The 17,479-nt window shown below is 38.6% G+C and overlaps 1 protein-coding gene across 6 annotated transcripts in view; it reads left to right on the top strand.

Moving 5' to 3' along the window:
- The window catches only part of WDR41 (WD repeat domain 41), a 193,263-nt gene that overhangs the window by 169,623 nt on the left and 6,161 nt on the right, over positions 1–17,479 (top strand). For all 6 annotated transcript variants that reach the window (XM_019835843.3, XM_019835839.3, XM_019835844.3 and 3 more), the window contains 4 exons: positions 6,988–7,098; positions 13,171–13,355; positions 15,837–15,958; positions 17,127–17,215. In XM_019835843.3, the coding sequence (XP_019691402.1) occupies positions 6,988–7,098; positions 13,171–13,355; positions 15,837–15,958; positions 17,127–17,215 (507 nt within the window). The remainder of the gene's footprint in view (positions 1–6,987; positions 7,099–13,170; positions 13,356–15,836; positions 15,959–17,126; positions 17,216–17,479) is intronic.

Here is a 17,479-nt window from a genome sequence, read left to right as displayed (position 1 = left end):
TTTACATTCCACAGTTCTGTCTGCTCCTGATCTATAGTCCTACACTTAGCAAAAATTCTGACCACAGAAAGCAACTATCAGCATTCTGGAAACTAAAAACTTGATTTGGACGGGTTGGAGGATGATTACTGTGGGAAGCCACTTAGGCAGGAACTGTGGTGTTTTTGGCTCGGGAAGCCAGAGTGGGGCCCATTTTCTTGGGAAGAGTTTCTGCCATTTCCTTCAGAGTGGTGGGATAGCAGAGAGAGGGGGTAGCAAGAGGAATTTTGTAAATTTATTAATTGATTATAAACTTGCTGTTTGAAGGCTATTTGGCTGGTGATGGTTAGCTAACCCATTTACTGCCATGGAGCCCATAGTAAAAAATAAAGTCTCTTGTTCCTACTGCCTTTTGAATAGAATTGGGGTGCTGAGAAGTGATAGAGTAAGCATGCTTCTTCAAGGCTCCTTATTTCTTGAAGAATTTTTCTAATGTATCCCAGAGAGCATATGATATTGCTTGTGCTACTTTCTTTTTTTTTTCAATATATGAATTTTATTGTCAAATTGGTTTCCATACAACACCCAGTGCTCATCCCAAAAGGTGCCCTCCTCAATACCCATCACCCACCCCCCCCTCCCTCCCACCCCCCATCAACCCTCAGTTTGTTCTCAGTTTTTAACAGTCTCTTATGCTTTGGCTCTCTCCCACTCTAACCTCTTTTCTTTTTTTTTTTTTCCCCTTCCCCTCACCCATGAGTTTCTGCTAAGTTTCTCAGGATCCACATAAGAGTGAAAACATATGCTATCTTTCTCTCTCTGTATGGCTTATTTCACTTAGCATCACACTCTCCAGTTCCATCCATGTAGCTACAAAGGGCCATATTTCATTCTTTCTCATTGCCACGTAGTACTCCATTGTGTATATAAACCACAATTTCTTTATCCATTCATCAGTTGATGGACATTTAGGCTCTTTCCATAATTTGGCTATTGTTGAGAGTGCTGCTATAAACATTGGGGTACAAGTGCCCCTATGCATCAGTACTCCTGTATCCCTTGGATAAATTCCTAGCAGTGCTATTGCTGGGTCATAGGGTAGGTCTATTTTTAATTTTCTGAGGAACCTCCACACTGTTTTCCAGAACGGCTGCACCAATTTGCATTCCCACCAGCAGTGCAAAAGGGTTCCCGTTTCTCCACATCCTCTCCAGCATCTATAGTCTCCTGATTTGTTCATTTTGGCCACTCTGACTGGCGTGAGGTGATACCTGAGTGTGGTTTTGATTTGTATTTCCCTGATGAGGAGCGAGGTTGAGCATCTTTTCATGTGCCTGTTGGCCATCCGGATGTCTTCTTTAGAGAAGTGTCTATGCATGTTTTCTGCCCATTTCTTCACTGGGTTATTTGTTTTTTGGGTGTGGAGTTTGGTGAGCTCTGTATAGATTTTGGATACTAGCCCTTTGTCTGCTATGTCATTTGCAAATATCTTTTCCCATTCCGTTGGTTGCCTTTTAGTTTTGTTGGTTGTTTCCTTTGCTGTGCAGAAGCTTTTTATCTTCATAAGGTCCCAGTAGTTCATTTTTGCTTTTAATTCCCTTGTCTTTGGGGATGTGTCATGTAAGAAATTGCTACGGCTGAGGTCAGAGAGGTCTTTTCCTGCTTTCTCCTCTAGGGTTTTGATGGTTTCCTGTCTCACATTCAGGTCCTTAATCCATTTTGAGTTTATTTTTGTGAATGGTGTTAGAAAGTGGTCTAGTTTCAATCTTCTGCATGTTGCTGTCCAGTTCTCCCAGCACCATCTGTTAAAGAGACTGTCTTTTTTCCATTGGATATTCTTTCCTGCTTTGTCAAAGATGAGTTGGCCATACGTTTGTGGGTCTAGTTCTGGGGTTTCTATTCTATTCCATTGGTCTATGTGTCTGTTTTTGTGCCATGTGCTACTTTCTCCATAGGCCAGATATGAGATTTGCTGTGACCATCAGTTGGCATATTTGCAAATGCCAGTAAGACATGGGCTAATTGTTTACCATTTATTAACTGCTGTTTGCAGACTCCATGGCTTTGCAGCCAAGTTTCTCTTTCTTCAACTGACCTTGCCATGTGTAATCATGTCAGAGAAGTAATTTTCTAAACACTGTGCTTATTACCCTTTCTTTCCATAGAGTAGTTTCAAAAGGTGTTAGAATTTTGTGTTTAGTTTATTTTCTCTTCCTTGCAGAAATTTAGTTTTCTCATGTTTTCGATCAAGCTGGAAAGAAGCCTAGCTTCTCCCTGGCTTTCTCCTCTTGTAGTGAGCCAGTCACTTTGAGTTTTGCTGATTTTACTGCTAACTCAATGGTTCTCAGATTTTAGTGTGCATTAAAATGACTTGAATGGTTTGTTAAAAAACACACATTACTCGGTCTTACCCCTAGAGTTTCTGATTCAGTGGGTCTGGAGTATGGTCCGAGTTTCTGCATTTCTAACAGGTGTTTTGGTGGTGCTAGGGTTGCTGGCCTGTAGGCCGTACTTTGAGGACTCCTGCCTTAAGTACTTTCTCTTCTTTCCGTCTCACTACTGTTGCTCAGTTCAGGCTCTCATCTCCCCTCTTGCCTGTTGTGTTGTGCTAACCTCCAAACTTTATCTTCCTTCCTCTACTGTAGTGCTTCTCCAGTGCCTTCTCCTCCTCTAGGTTAGGGCTTCTCCGATACATTTCCCAGGAGGTGTTAGGGGTGATCTCTCTAAAAGGCAGGCTACTCCCCTGCTTCCTTTGTCTATAGCAGTCATTTCTAGACTCTCAAATTTCTGACTCGTATGATAGTTCATCTTTTTGGAGATCAACTGAGAGTTGCCAAATTTGTATTTTACTTAGTAAAATCATTAAATACAAAAAAACTATCATTTACCATCATCATTTTGTAAAAACTACTTTTTAATAAAAAAGTATGAAAAATGTGATCTTAGCAAAGAATAGGACTTTAAACTGAATACATTTTTGTACAAAATGTATGTGGCCCTTATTTTTTCCCATTTTTGCCTTACATGAATGAAATCTTTGCTCTGGGGGACCAATATAAGACCACCAGTAAGATAAAGTCTAGACTTTTCAGCAGATCACATTCAGTTCTTTTTTCTCTTCCTCCTCTCTCCTCTGAGTCCTGTATCACGTGTTTGTCAAAACTGAATTGCCCTGGGTTCTCCCACCTGAGGTGTTTCTCACCTCTTTGCCTTCATTTCTCCAGTCACTCTGTATCAGGTCTTTGCCCCCTACTCATTGTCCTCTTTGATGTTGCTAATTCCTACTTACTCTTTAGGAGCTCCAGAATGACATTTTTTGAGGCTGAAGGCTTGCTTACCTATCCTCTCTGCTCCTAGAAGTTTTTCTTCTGTGTTCTCGTAATTTCTTATGTGTCATTTCACTTACTACTTAAAAAAAAAAAAAACAACTTCTCTTTGCTTTTTGTTCTTTTTTTTCCCCTTTAAAAATATTTTTTATTTAATCCTAGTGTAGTCAACATACAGTGTTATATTATATTAGTTTCAGATGCACAAATAGTGATTCAATAGTTCCATGTATTAGTGCCCATTAAGATAAGTGTACTTTTTTTTTTATATGAAATTTATTGACAAATTGGTTTCCATACAACACCCAGTGCTCATCCCAAAAGGTGCCCTCCTCAATACCCATCACCCACCCTCTCCTCCCTCCTACCCCCCATCAACCCTCAGTTTGTTCTCAGTTTTTAACAGTCTCTTATGCTTTGGCTCTCTCCCACTCTAACCTCTTTTTTTTTTTTTTTTTCCTTCCCCTCCCCCATGGGTTCCTGTTAAGTTTCTCAGGATCCACATAAGAGTGAAACCATATGGTATCTGTCTTTCTCTGTATGGCTTATCTCACTTAGCATCACACTCTCCAGTTCCATCCACGTTGCTACAAAAGGCCATATTTCGTTTTTTCTCATTGCCACGTAATATTCCATTGTGTATATAAACCACAATTTCTTTATCCATTCATCAGTTGATGGACATTTAGGCTCTTTCCATAATTTGGCTATTGTTGAGAGTGCTGCTATGAACATTGGGGTACAAGTGGCCCTATGCATCAGTACTCCTGTATCCCTTGGATAAATTCCTAGCAGTGCTATTGCTGGGTCATAGGGTAGGTCTATTTTTAATTTTCTGAGGAACCTCCACACTGCTTTCCAGAGCAGCTGCACCAATTTGCATTCCCACCAACAGTGCAAGAGGGTTCCCGTTTCTCCACATCCTCTCCAGCATCTATAGTCTCCTGATTTGTTCATTTTGGCCACTCTGACTGGCGTGAGGTGATACCTGAGTGTGGTTTTGATTTGTATTTCCCTGATAAGGAGCAACGCTGAACATCTTTTCATGTGCCTGTTGGCCATCCGGATGTCTTCTTTAGAGAAGTGTCTATTCATGTTTTCTGCCCATTTCTTCACTGGGCTATTTGTTTTTCGGGTGTGGAGTTTGGTGAGCTCTGTATAGATTTTGGATACTAGCCCTTTGTCCGATATGTCATTTGCGAATATCTTTTCCCATTCCGTTGGTTGCCTTTTAGTTTTGTTGGTTGTTTCCTTTGCTGTGCAGAAGCTTTTTATCTTCATAAGGTCCCAGTAATTCACTTTTGCTTTTAATTCCCTTGCCTTTGGGGATGTGTCGAGTAAGAGATTGCTACGGCTGAGGTCAGAGAGGTCTTTTCCTGCTTTTCCTCTAAGGTTTTGATGGTTTCCTGTCTCACATTGAGGTCCTTTATCCATTTTGAGTTTATTTTTGTGAATGGTGTGAGAAAGTGGTCTAGTTTCACCCTTCTGCATGTTGCTGTCCAGTTCTCCCAGCACCATTTGTTAAAGAGGCTGTCTTTTTTCCATTGGATGTTCTTTCCTGCTTTGTCAAAGATGAGTTGGCCATACGTTTGTGGGTCTAGTTCTGGGGTTTCTATTCTATTCCATTGGTCTATGTGTCTGTTTTTGTGCCATCTTTGCTTTTTGTTCTTTCCTTGCCCTTCCCTTGCAGAATGTGAGCTCCTTGACAACTAAAGCTTTTTATTCACCTTTCTGTTAAAAGATGGGAGATTTTTATTGAATGAGTGAGTAATTGAGTCAGTTCATTTATGTGGTAATAAAAGTATTACTAATGCCTCAACAGAAGTTAGAATATCATGTAAAAAAAAAAAAGGAAGAAATGAGAATTGGTTATATTCAGGAAATAATTTGTAAAAAATATGTATTCTTAAAAACAAGGTTTTGCATTTTATTAGTTTCATTATAAAATATAGTGCCATTTTTTTTTACATAAAAATACATTTCATTCTCGTAAATAGAGTATCTTTTCTATTTCCAAGACCAAGCTTGTGCCCATTTCCTTGGTTTGAAATGATCCATACTAATTTCTCTTTTTCTATGTGAGGCCGGGCTACTTTCACCAGGAAATACAGCTTGTGAGTACTCATGTAACTGTGAGGCTAATCAGCAAGGTTGTCAGCTCTGACACCTCATCTTGGTTCACAAAACCAGGCTTTTGTTCTTAACCCTTTTTTAGAATTCACTATTCCTTCTTTTTTGTCTTAGGATCTAATTTATATTTGTTTTATTTCCTTGAAGTTACTACATAGGTGACCCTATGAATACTTGTCTGTAGGGGCCATATTTATGGATTCACTGAACAGTTTCACATTATCTCCAGTACTTGGTAGTTCTTTGTGGAAGCCTCCTTTGTAAGGTTTTTTTTGTCCGTATCTGAGGTTACTTTTTGTTAGTTTGATTAAATAATACATTGCCCATTATTCCATATTCCCAATCTCAAGATCATTTAGTAGTATTCCAACTATAAGTAGAATTTTTACACAAGTTGGACAGGTATCAGGAAGAGTTCTTTTATTTAATGAAAGACCTTCTTTTGCCAGCCACAGTTTGAATGTGAACGGCTGTCAGGATGAAATAACTTTTTCTAGAGATTCATCAGTTGGTAAAATATTATCCAGAGAGATACAAAGGAATGTGGTATGACCCATTTTCCAGAGAGGAATGTAAAAAAATAAAAAGAGAGACTTTAGTAATTAGCCACCACCTGGAAAGGATCTGACTTCTGAGACCTTCCCACTTCTCAGATATTAGTGATCCTAATCTGTGAGCATCCATAGTACTTGGTACATTGGCTTATTTCTAGCCCTTAATACATTGATTATAAGCTTGTTTATAAGTCTCACTCCCACTCAAGAATGCATTTCAGGGCAGTGACTGGGCCTTATTCACATTTAATATCTAAGTTGCTGGAACATAAAAGATATTTAGTAAATGTTGATAGAATCACTCCTGTTGATTTGATTTTTGGTTTTCTGTATTGATTAAAGTTAGGATTTATACCAGTTTAAATAAAACTATTAATGTCAGACAATGAGTAAAGCAACACATTGAACATCTCTTATAGTCAAAAGTATATTAAAGCAACACATTGAATATTGACATAGAAAAATTATAAGGTATGTTCTCAGAGAACATATAATTTAATAGTTTATACCTAATATAAGGAAAAGTTAAAAAAAAATAGCTTCTCACGTCTTTACTGAGTGGAAGTTAAACGTGAATTTGTAGCTTATTTTGTAGCAGTGCATACTGACCTGAGAACATGAGTAGAGAATGATGATGATGGAGATAACTCTGGAATGTGGACCAGTCACTGACCAGGGAGAGAGGGAGGCGGGTTAGCCAGATATACCCTGAAGCCCCAGAGAAGATGGGGATTTCTGGTTGGTAATGGGTTTAGAAGAGTTTTAATAAAAGAACACTTGTAAAGACACACTTATTTGGGATTTTAGTAGATCATCTCAAACATCTCAAGCATTTGAAAGAAATACTGTGGTATGAATAAGGCTTTCTTTGGAGTTGGGTTTTTCAATATTTTAGATCTTTCTCACTTAATGAAATACTAGCTTTTTTTTTCCCACCAGAAATAGAATTCCATCTTCTTTGACCATTTTAATAAAATCATATCTGTATTTTCATTTAGTAATTTTCAGGTTGGTAACACCAACAGGAGAATCACTGGAATGGGATATTCTTGAAATTAAGCGCCTCCTTGATCACCAGGATAATATTCTCTCCTTGGTTAATGTCAATGGTAAGCTTACTGTGTATTTGTTTATATTATGTAAAATTTTGCACTTGTTGACAGAACTTTGGTCTTATTTTGTTCTAGAGTTCTGTAATAACCATCATTAAAATAATGCTTTAGACTAGTACAGGTCAGCAGTCTAATATACTGTGGGGTTTATTCCAGTAGAATTGATCAAGTTTTATAGATAGGTCTAAGATATAGGTCCAAGAAGAATAGAGTGGGGCAGAGAAAAAAGATGATGGGGGAAGCATAATTATCTCAGGTGCTGTGTGATAGCTGTGAGATGACTGTCATAGGCTATAAATACTAATGCCTAGTAGCATTTCAGCATTTTTGGCAGATGGTTCTGGCCAGTTCCTCTTTTGTAGACCACACAGTATAATACTACGTAGCAAGTTATACATTTAGATCGGAAGGAGCAGAATTCAAGTGGATTGCAATCATGATTGAAGACTTCCAGAGAATAACACCAAGATAAAGTAAAGGTCTGCAAAAATTGGGTCATATCTGCCCATCCATCCTCATGGTTGTATGTTTTGACTTGCCAGACATCTTATTTGGCTTCACAGTGATTTTAATCATGTCTCCTGGAATCTGTCATCAGATGACAGAATAGGATCAGACACTACCAGTCCTGGGATTTGGTTGGCTCACTTTGAAGTAAAATGATGCCTTGTATCATCAGAACTCTGCTGGTTAATTGGTATTCCGGGGTCACACAAGAAGAGTCCTTGGTGGCTTCAGTTTGATAATCTGAAGGAAACCGTAAGAGTTTTGTGAGGATGCCATGAATGTAATGTAGTGGGAGGACTGGACTGCACTCCCAGACCTGAGACCTGGGTTGGCTCTTTTTGAAGAATACTTTGTATAACCTTGAGGCAAAAGGAAAGAGGGGCACAGATAGCACCAAATGTATTCTCCATTTTTATGCCATTTAATCACATGCTCAGATACATGTGTGAATGTCCTTCCCAGCTCCAAAAGGCTCTTGCCTAATAGCCATCTTCTTACACAAGTCTTACTTACTACAAGTCTTTCTAAGGACCAGATTGTCTGTGGTGATAGAAGTTAACATGTTGGGAACGCCCTTTGATTTTTCTCTGGGGGTTCTCTTTTCTTCTAGCCATGGATGGCAGCACAGAAGACAAGTTCTTGTTTGGGAGACCCTCTGACACAGAGTCTTAAACTCAAGGGCCCTGGAGCTGCTAAGAAAAGCAAGCATTGTCCTTGCCCATTACACTGGTCATGCCTACTTGTTCTGTTTTAGTGGTAAAACATTGGTGTCATTGATCCAGCACGGTTCCTTATTGAAGGTGATAGGATGTTACTGAAGAGGTCTTAGCTTCATGGCCCTTCTGCTGTGCAATATGCAAAGAAGCTTAGCTTGTAACAGTTGAACCAGAAAATATTTCTTTGCCAACTTCTTAAGGGAAAGAAAATGGAAATCTAAAGCAAAAATATTGTTAATGAAAATTACAGGAAACCCATAGTAGTTTTTACTTTATTAACTCCCTGACTATAAAATTACATTACATATAATAAATAAGCTATAAGCATTTTGAGGAATCCTATATGGTCAAGTAGTCTGTTAAAATTTGAAAATGATATTGTGACAGTCTCTATTTTGTACATAGGTAGGTTTGCTGTCCTGAAGATTTCAGTGATCCTGAAATTATTATGTTGTACGGTTCCCAGCTCCACTCTCAGCCCTGTTTCTTTTACTACCAATTACCAGTGGAAGATGTGGCTAGTTCTGGGTTTGTATTTCATAGGAGAAGTGCATTTTCATGGAGGTGGCCACAGGCAACCTTAGAATGGTAGGACAGAATTCCCATAGATGTGAATAATGAATAACAGAGAATCTGATAATGAATGAAAAAGAGATCTGAATGCCTGAGCAGAAGGTTTTCTAACACAGACATACAAGATAACCTAGTTTATATTTTCTGGCAAAAGGCTCTGGTGCTCCTCCATTTTATTCCTTTTCTTGTGTTGACAGCATGGTATGGTAATCACAAATTATTAGTACTTGTGAGGGAAGGTAGACAGATATAAGAATGGGAGTTCCTACTAAGTGACTTTTTTTTTTTTTGAGAGACACAGAGTGTGTGTGTGGGGGGGAGGGGCAGAGAAGAGGGAGACACAGAATCCAAAGCAGGCTCCAGACTAAGCTGTCAGCACAGACCCTGATGCGGGGCTCAAACCCACAAACCATGAGATCATGATCTGAGCTGCAGTCAGACGCTTAGCTGACTGAGCCACCCAGGTGCCCCTATACTAAGTGACTTTTGATACTAACATAGGATGAAAATCCATCCCTGTATATCATTGAGCTTGTTTTGTGTGAAACATTCTGAGTGACCTGTTTGAGAATATATAGTGATAAATTTATAGTGATAAACTACACTGACGTAGCTGAATGCCAGTATTTTGTTTTAAGTGAAAAATTCCAGCTGTGCACAAATATCTTGTTTGTTGCATAGATGAATCACAGACACTCGGGCAGATTAAGTTAGAGCGGACAGCCCTGTGGTCTCAAGTTCAGTTGACTCTGTTAGGATGGCATGCAGAGTTAGTGTCAAGAATCTTCACTCCTTAATGTCTCTGTTTCTTATGTAGTTTGAATGAAATTGGAAAGAGGAGGGAAAGGGATGGAAAAGAAGGTCATGGAAATAGTACAGCTTTAACTGTCCCATTATTAGTAGTCCGTTAATAGACTATAGAACTTGGTCTTGGAACCAAGACAAAATAAAGTTTACATGTATGACTGCTGGTAATTTTTTATTTCTAAGAGATTGTTCATCTAATTATTAGATATTTCTGTCCTGGCTTATTTGGTAAATAGAATCATTAAATCATAACTAACTCATCTTTGTATTCCTAAATTAGAAATACTGGAGGTTTTAATACCATTAATTTGGAATAATACTAGGAGCTCAGAATAATGCCAGAGACTCAAAGATAATGTTTGATGTCTTTTTTAAATTCGTACACATTTATTATTGGCTTTTTCATCTAGTGCATGAGAAATCCAAGATACAGAGAGGTTAAATGACTTTTTGAGGACTAGATGGCTAGTAACAGAGCCACATTTAGAACTTGGGTTTTTAGACTCACCTTGTATTGTTCTCTTCTACCTTACCTAAATATGTAAGGATTAAAATAAATTACATTTATTTAAGATAGTTTTTAGTGTCAGCAGTAGTACATTTTCTATTAATTATGTAATTTACAAAGTGTCTTAGTTGGCCCACTAATTTTATTTTCGTTTAAGGTAATAAAAACTTGTTATTGTAGAAGTAATATCTAGTCATGGTAGAGCAATGAGAAAAGAGTGAGAAACATAAAGTCTGTAAAAAGGAAAATTATCCCACACGACAGTATTAAGCACTGGTCCATATACTTCTAGGTGTTTTTCTGAGAATATGTATGTGTATATCCATATGGCTTGCTGTTTTGTAACTGTCTGTCATGAATATATTTCCGTAGCAGTATAAACATACTTTTACAACTAAAATTTTTTTAAGTTTATTTATTTATTTTGAGAGAGAGAAAGAGAATGCAAGTGACAGAGGGGTAGAGAGAGACGGAGAGTGAATCCCAAGCAGGCTCCACACTGTCAGCACAGAGCCCGACTCAAGGGCTTGAACCCACAAACCATGAGATCATGACCTGAATCGAAGTTGGACTTTTAACTGAGCTACCCAGACACCCCTACAACTCAATTTTTAATAACAGTTACTGTTTAATTTTATAGAAGTCTTATTTATTCAGTTCCCAATTCACATTGTTAATATTACGTATAATAGCCTTGTTACATTTGTCTTTTATGTGCTTTCCTCAGGATAAATTTCTAAAAGTGGAATTGTTGGATCAGTGGGTTTACGTTTTTTTTAAGGTTTTGATGCATATCACCACATTTGAAAGGATTGTACCAATTTATACTAGGACATTAGTACGGAAGTATGTTGATTTTATGCTTTTGCCAGCATTGGGGACTTTGCTATTTTTTCATCTTTCCCAGTTTTCAAGTCATTGAGTAGTATCTTACCGCTTTATTATTATTTTTTAATGTTTATTTTTGAGAGATAAAGATTGCACATGCAAGCTGGGGAGGGGCAGACAGAGAGGAGGAGACAGAGGATCTGAAGCAGGCTCTGTGCTGTCAGTGCACAGAGCCAGATGCGGGACTCAAACTCAGGAACTGTGAGATCATGACCAAAGCCAAAGTTGGTCGCTTAACTGACTGAGCCACCCAGGTGCCCCTCTTACTGCTTTTAGATTTTTTTGATTATTAAGGCACTTGAACATCTTTGCACATGTTTACTGACCATTTGTATTTCTTATTTTGTCTGTTCAGGTCTTTTGCCCACTTTGTGATGGAGTATTTATCAAAATTTGGTTTCCAGGAACTCCTTATTTATCAAGTATAATAAACCCATTTTGATACCTGAGTTGCAAATTTTTCCCAGCCTTTTGTCATTTAAATATGATTGTTTTCACTAAGCAGATATTTACATATGTATCATTCTTTCCCCACCCTGCCTCCTTTAGAGCTTTTTAGCACTCCATATTTATAAAAGCATTTACCTTTATTTTTTCAATCCTTTAAGTACTTTTTATGTTTTAATGTATTTGAAACTTACTTTGGCCTATGTAAAATCACAGAAAAAATATATATTGCTCTCTGCCCCCAGTTCTTGGCACAGAGCTCCTAAAACCATTGTAATTTCCTAAGTGATAAGAGCTCAGGGAGCATCTTTTGTTCTAATATTTGGTCTAATATTTGCTGATCAATATTTCTTGGCATTTTCTGAGTGATAGTAGTGACTTTTGTTCTAATGAGACCTTTGTTTCTTGGTGGGCTTCTAGATGGGGGCTGGTCACCAGAAAGACCAACCATGACTAGAAACTTGGAAGTTTTAGCCTACCCCTCATTTTCCACAGAGGGGCTGGAAATGGAATAATTGATCATGCTTACATGATGAAGCCTCCATAAAAATCCCAACAGTATGGGGTTTGGAGAGCTTCCTAATTGCCCAGCATGTAGAGGTGCTGGGAAAGTGGCATGGTTGGAGAGGGCATGGAAGCTCCACAGCCTTCCCACACACCCTGTCCTACACATCTCCTTCATCTGGGTGTTCATCTTTGTCTTTTATCGTATTTTATAATAAACTGGTAAACAGTAAACTGTTTTCCTGAGATCTGTGAGCTTCTCTAGCAAATTAATTGAACCCAAGGAGAGGGTATGAGAGCCTCTGATTTATAGCTGATTGGTTAGAAGCACAGGTAACAACCTGGACTTGCAGTTGGCATCTGAAGTAGAGGGAATCTTGTGGGACTGAGCCCTTAACCTGGGGGATCTGATGCTTCCTCCAGGTAGAGTGTCAGAAAGGAGTTAAATTGGACACTCAGCTGGTGTCACAATTGCTTGGTGTGGGGAACCCCCCCTCCCACATCTGGTGTCACAAGTGTTATATGGTAGTAGTGTGATAGTAAAAGAGAAACATAGGAGAAGGGTCTGTTCCCTCCCCTTCCCCTCCCTTCTTTTAACGTTTATTATTTATTTTTGAGAGAGACAGATAGAGTGCAATCAGGGGAGGGTCAGAGAGAGCAAGACACAGAATCTAAAGCAGGCTCCAGGCTCTAAGCTGTCAGCACAGAGCCCAATGCAGGGCTCGAACTCATGAACCAAGAGATCAAGACTTGAGCCGAAGTCGGACGCTTAACTTACTGAGCCACCCAGGTGCTCTGGGTCCGTCTTCTAAATAGTATATGATCCAAGATAAGGTTCTTTTATTTCTGTTCCCCAAATAGTTAACCAAATATTCCAGTGTGAGGCATTTCTTCCCTCACTGAATTGAAATGCTGTTATGACATACTAAATAAGTAAACTTGAGTCTGTTTCTGGTCTTGCTATGTTGTTATATTGATCTTTTTGTTTGGCTTGTCTAGGTACCTCACTATTCTAAATGCTGTGGTTTTATAGAGCATTACTACCCGGCAATCTATTTCTTTTTTACCTTTGGCGTATGTAAAATGATCACTAAAGAGACAAATATGAACTCTGCCTAGATTTGAGTTTTGTAACTGGCTCCCATGTTGGAGAAATGATCATCTGGAATATTCTGGACTGGACAGTGCAGGCCCGTGAATGCAACTTCTGGGACCCATCTCCACAGCTGGACACCCAACAAGAAATAAAACTCTGTCAAAAACCTAATGACATTTCTATTCATCACTTCACATGGGATGAAGAGGTAAAGAAAAAAAATCTGTAAACTTGTCTTTTTTAATACACCCAGTGTCTAATTTTTTTTTTAAGTTTATGTATTTTTGAGAGAGGGAGAAAGAGAATCTCAAGCAGGCTCTGTGCTGTCAGAGCAGAGCCTGATATGGGGATTGAACTCATGAACTGTAAGATAATGACCTGAGGCAGAAATTTTTATTTTTATTTAAAAAAAATTTTTTTTTATTTTTTAATTTTTATTTATTTATTTTTTTAATATATGAAATTTATTGACAAATTGGTTTCCATACAACACCCAGTGCTCATCCCAAAAGGTGCCCTCCCCAATACCCATCACCCACCCTCCCCTCCTCTCACCCCCCATCAACCCTTAGTTCTCAGTGTTTAAGAGTCTCTTATGCTTTGGCTCTCTCCCACTCTAACCTCTTTTTTTTTTTTTTCCTTCCCCTCCCCCATGGGTTTCTGTTAAGTTTCTCAGGATCCACATAAGAGTGAAAACATATGGTATCTGTCTTCCTCTGTATGGCTTATTTCACTTAGCATCACACTCTCCAGTTCCATCCATGTTGCTACAAAGGGCCATATTTCATTCTTTCTCATTGCCACGTAGTACTCCATTGTGTATATAAACCACAATTTCTTCATCCATTCATCAGTTGATGGACATTTAGGCTCTTTTAATTTGGCTATTGTTGAGAGTGCTGAGCAGAAAATTTTAAACTTAATCTCATGATGGATATAAAAAGGTATCATTCCCCGTATTCAAGTTGTGCTTTAAAATGTTCTGATATTTTTCAGGGTGCCTGGGTGGCTTAGTTGATTAAGCGTCCAACTTCAGCCCAGGTCATGATCTCAAGGTTGGTGAGTTTGAGCCCTGTGTTTAGGCTGCTTCGGGCACTGTGCTGACAGCTCAGAGCCAGGAGCCTACTTTGGATTCTGTGTCTCCCTGTCTCCCTGCCCTTCCCTCTCTCACAATAAGTAAAGCTGTCTTTTTTTTTATTTTTTGAGCTGTCTCTCAAAAATAAGTAAACGTTAAAAAATTTTTTTTAATGTTCTGATAATTTTTCATAGATTGCAGAACTTCCATTAAAAAAGCATTTTAATCTTAGCTCCTGTGAGGCAAAGAAGTGATTACATGTCTATAGATTTAAAAACTCTGTTGAAATCTTTGGTTGGATTAAATAAGAGTTATGGCCCTAAAAATTATGTTTTTTATTTGGTACCTTTTTTGCTTGTAAAAATTAGTATTTAAAGTGTTTTCATTTTGTATTTTTTCTTCTCACAAATTTTGATTGAGGTGTATTAATTGCTATAAATGCTTGATAAAGCATTACTGTTTTCCCTAGTATTTCTTCTTTTATAGGGGTTTGTTTTCTCTGTAAGGGGACATTAATTATTGATTATAGGTGATTGATAGAGTGATTCTGATGAGTAATAGCTGCCCAAGAGTTCATTAATTCTCCAGCTGTGTTTATAATTTCCTTTGTGCTCTTTGGTACGTCACTTAAACTGCACAGATTTCCTGATATGTAGAACTAGTTTTTGGGGTTTCTTTGCATTTGAATTGCTACCCATAGGGCTCTAGATTTTAGCACGTTGACCAGTTTTCATTAATGCTCCTGACACTTGCCCTCACTTTGCGCTGCTAAGTGCAGAGTACTGATCCAGAGGATCAAGGGGATCTTTCCACATTTAAACTCTGGTAAGCCTTGAGGGCATGCTATGGTCCAGATACTGTGAGTCTGAGTTGGGTTTGTAGGCCTCGATGTAAGAGAAGAGAAGAATTCCTCAAGAGAATTTTTTTGGTAAAAACAGGGAGGCTAGATCTTGAGGGATTTTTGAAAGGTCTGCCTCACTGGGGTACCTATTGCATAAGAAAAGGATTCCCAGGCAAGTGCTACCAAAAGTCTAGTGATGTGCAAAATAATTTCAGAAGCTAGGTAGTGTGGTGTGAGTCAAGAGCAAGGGACTGGAGTAACATGACCTTGATTCTAGTATCAGCTCCATGTCTGAACTTAGTGTGTCGCTTTAATCTTCTAAAATTTTAACTTGTTTCTCTGGAAAATGAGATGTTGTTAGGCTATAAGAAGAAAAATATTGGTAAAAGTACCTTCAAAAGATTAAAGTTGTTTTCCAATAATACATTTGGAAAAAATGTTTTTTGTGAATTCTTCGGAGGATCTTAAGATGATAGTGCCACTATAGCATAGGCTTTTTTGTGTCCTTGCATTTGTAGGTCTCTTGCATTCTTAAGGGTATAGTGTTAGGTGAATGAAAATCTAGGTTGTGCCTCAGCAGCTCCCACTGTACCGCCAGTCTGCCAGCCAGAGTTCCTCTTTCTAGCTGTCATACAGAACTTCTTTGGAAGTTCCCTATTGAATACGGAAGGTAATAGTGGCCTTCTGATGTCATAGCAGGACTGGAAATCTGTTGTACTACGTAGTGGTAAGGATTAATTTTATGTCCATTTTTGAACTTTTCTCCTGACCAGAATGTATTTGCTGCCGTTGGAAGGGGTTTATATGTGTATAACCTTCAAATGAAGCGTGTGATTGCTTGCCAGAAAACTGCCCATGACTCCAGTGTCCTGCACATTGCCAAACTTCCAAACAGGTACTAGAAGGTGGGCCAGAGTAGCCCATGAGCTGTAGTCTGCCAACTGTAGTTTAATGAAAAAATACCACCCTAACTTTGACAAAGATCATGTTAGTATTATTTAAAAAGGTTATTTACAGGGGTGCCTCGGTGGCTCAGTCGATTGAGCGTCTGACTTCAGCTCAGGTCGTGATCTTGCGATTTGTGAATTCGAGCCCGGTGTCGGGCTCTATGCTGACGGCTCGGAGCCTGGAACCTGCTTCAGATCCTGTGTCTCCTGTTTCTTCCTGTCGTCCCATCCATTCTACAACAAATGAAATAGATTCCCATTTCCCAGATCCACCATGGTAATTTCTGAAGTGGCAAAGTTATTTGGCTCCATGGTTTGACCTGTTAGATTCTTTTAGAAATGGAGAATACCCATGGCTGTCTCTAACAAAAGAGTTTGTAGTAATGTGTTATAAAATTTACAAGAAGTAGACTTTGGGCACTATGTGCTTATTTTTCTTCTTGTATTTTCCATAAACCCACCTTATTGTTGCAGTTGTTGATGGCCAGAAAGAAATGGTCATCTCCTTGTTATGTGGGGCTTTCCTCTAAGGGTAAATTTGGCTTCTGAGTTTGTAGGAGGGGAATACTATTTTCTCTGCAGGATACTTTTAGAGTGAGAAGAGAAGAGATACCCTGAGAAGAGATACAGTGAGAGGAGGGAAGGGGACTGTTCAGGATATTGTGAAAGTGTAGTTAATTCATAATTTTCCTGAATACATTAAAAAAATTTTTTTTCACATTTATTTATTTTTGAGAGACAGAGGCAGAGCACAAGCAGGGGAGGGGCATAGAGAGAGGAGGAGACACAGAATCAGGTTCCAGGCTCTGAACTGTCAGCACAAGGTCTGATGTGGGGCTCGAACTCACAAGCTGTGATAATCATGACCTGAGCTGAAGTCAGACGCTCAACCGACTGAGTCACCCAGGCGCTCCACATTTTTAAAAACGGGATGATACATAAAGTAAAAGTGCTTTTACTTTACATTGTAAAGCCATGTTAAATAGTGATTTTTATCAACTCCTGCCCAGAGCTGAAGAGAAGCAGTTGAGGGCGCTGATTTCTTTCACTGCAAATTTAGCATAGGCCCTTGTTGTGCACTTGCTTTTTGTTAGTTATTTATTTTTTTTCTGACAGGCAGTTAATCTCATGCTCGGAAGATGGCAGTGTACGCATTTGGGAGTTAAGAGAAAAACAGCAGCTTGCAGCTGAACCTGTACCAACAGGTGTGTCTTTTCTCCTATGAAAAACAGAAGAAAGGCAGTTAAGTGCAACCACAGGAATAATATACAGTGCTCCAAATAGGCATGTTTACATGAAGCATATGCTAATTGGGATCTCAAATTCACATCTTAATGTTGCTTTAATGTAGAACTGCCTGTTTATTTCAATTCAACTAGTATTTTACTGTTTTAAGGGGAAACTCTTACTTTCTGGTAATCTGAACAAATGGCCCATTGAAGTATTCAATCATTTTATATTGTCTATCA

The sequence above is a fragment of the Felis catus genome, chromosome A1, assembly GCF_018350175.1.
Source record: "Felis catus isolate Fca126 chromosome A1, F.catus_Fca126_mat1.0, whole genome shotgun sequence".
Lineage (NCBI taxonomy): Eukaryota > Metazoa > Chordata > Mammalia > Carnivora > Felidae > Felis > Felis catus.
The sequence above is the reverse complement of the archived record's forward strand: the minus strand, read 5'-3'. Positions and strand labels throughout refer to the sequence as shown.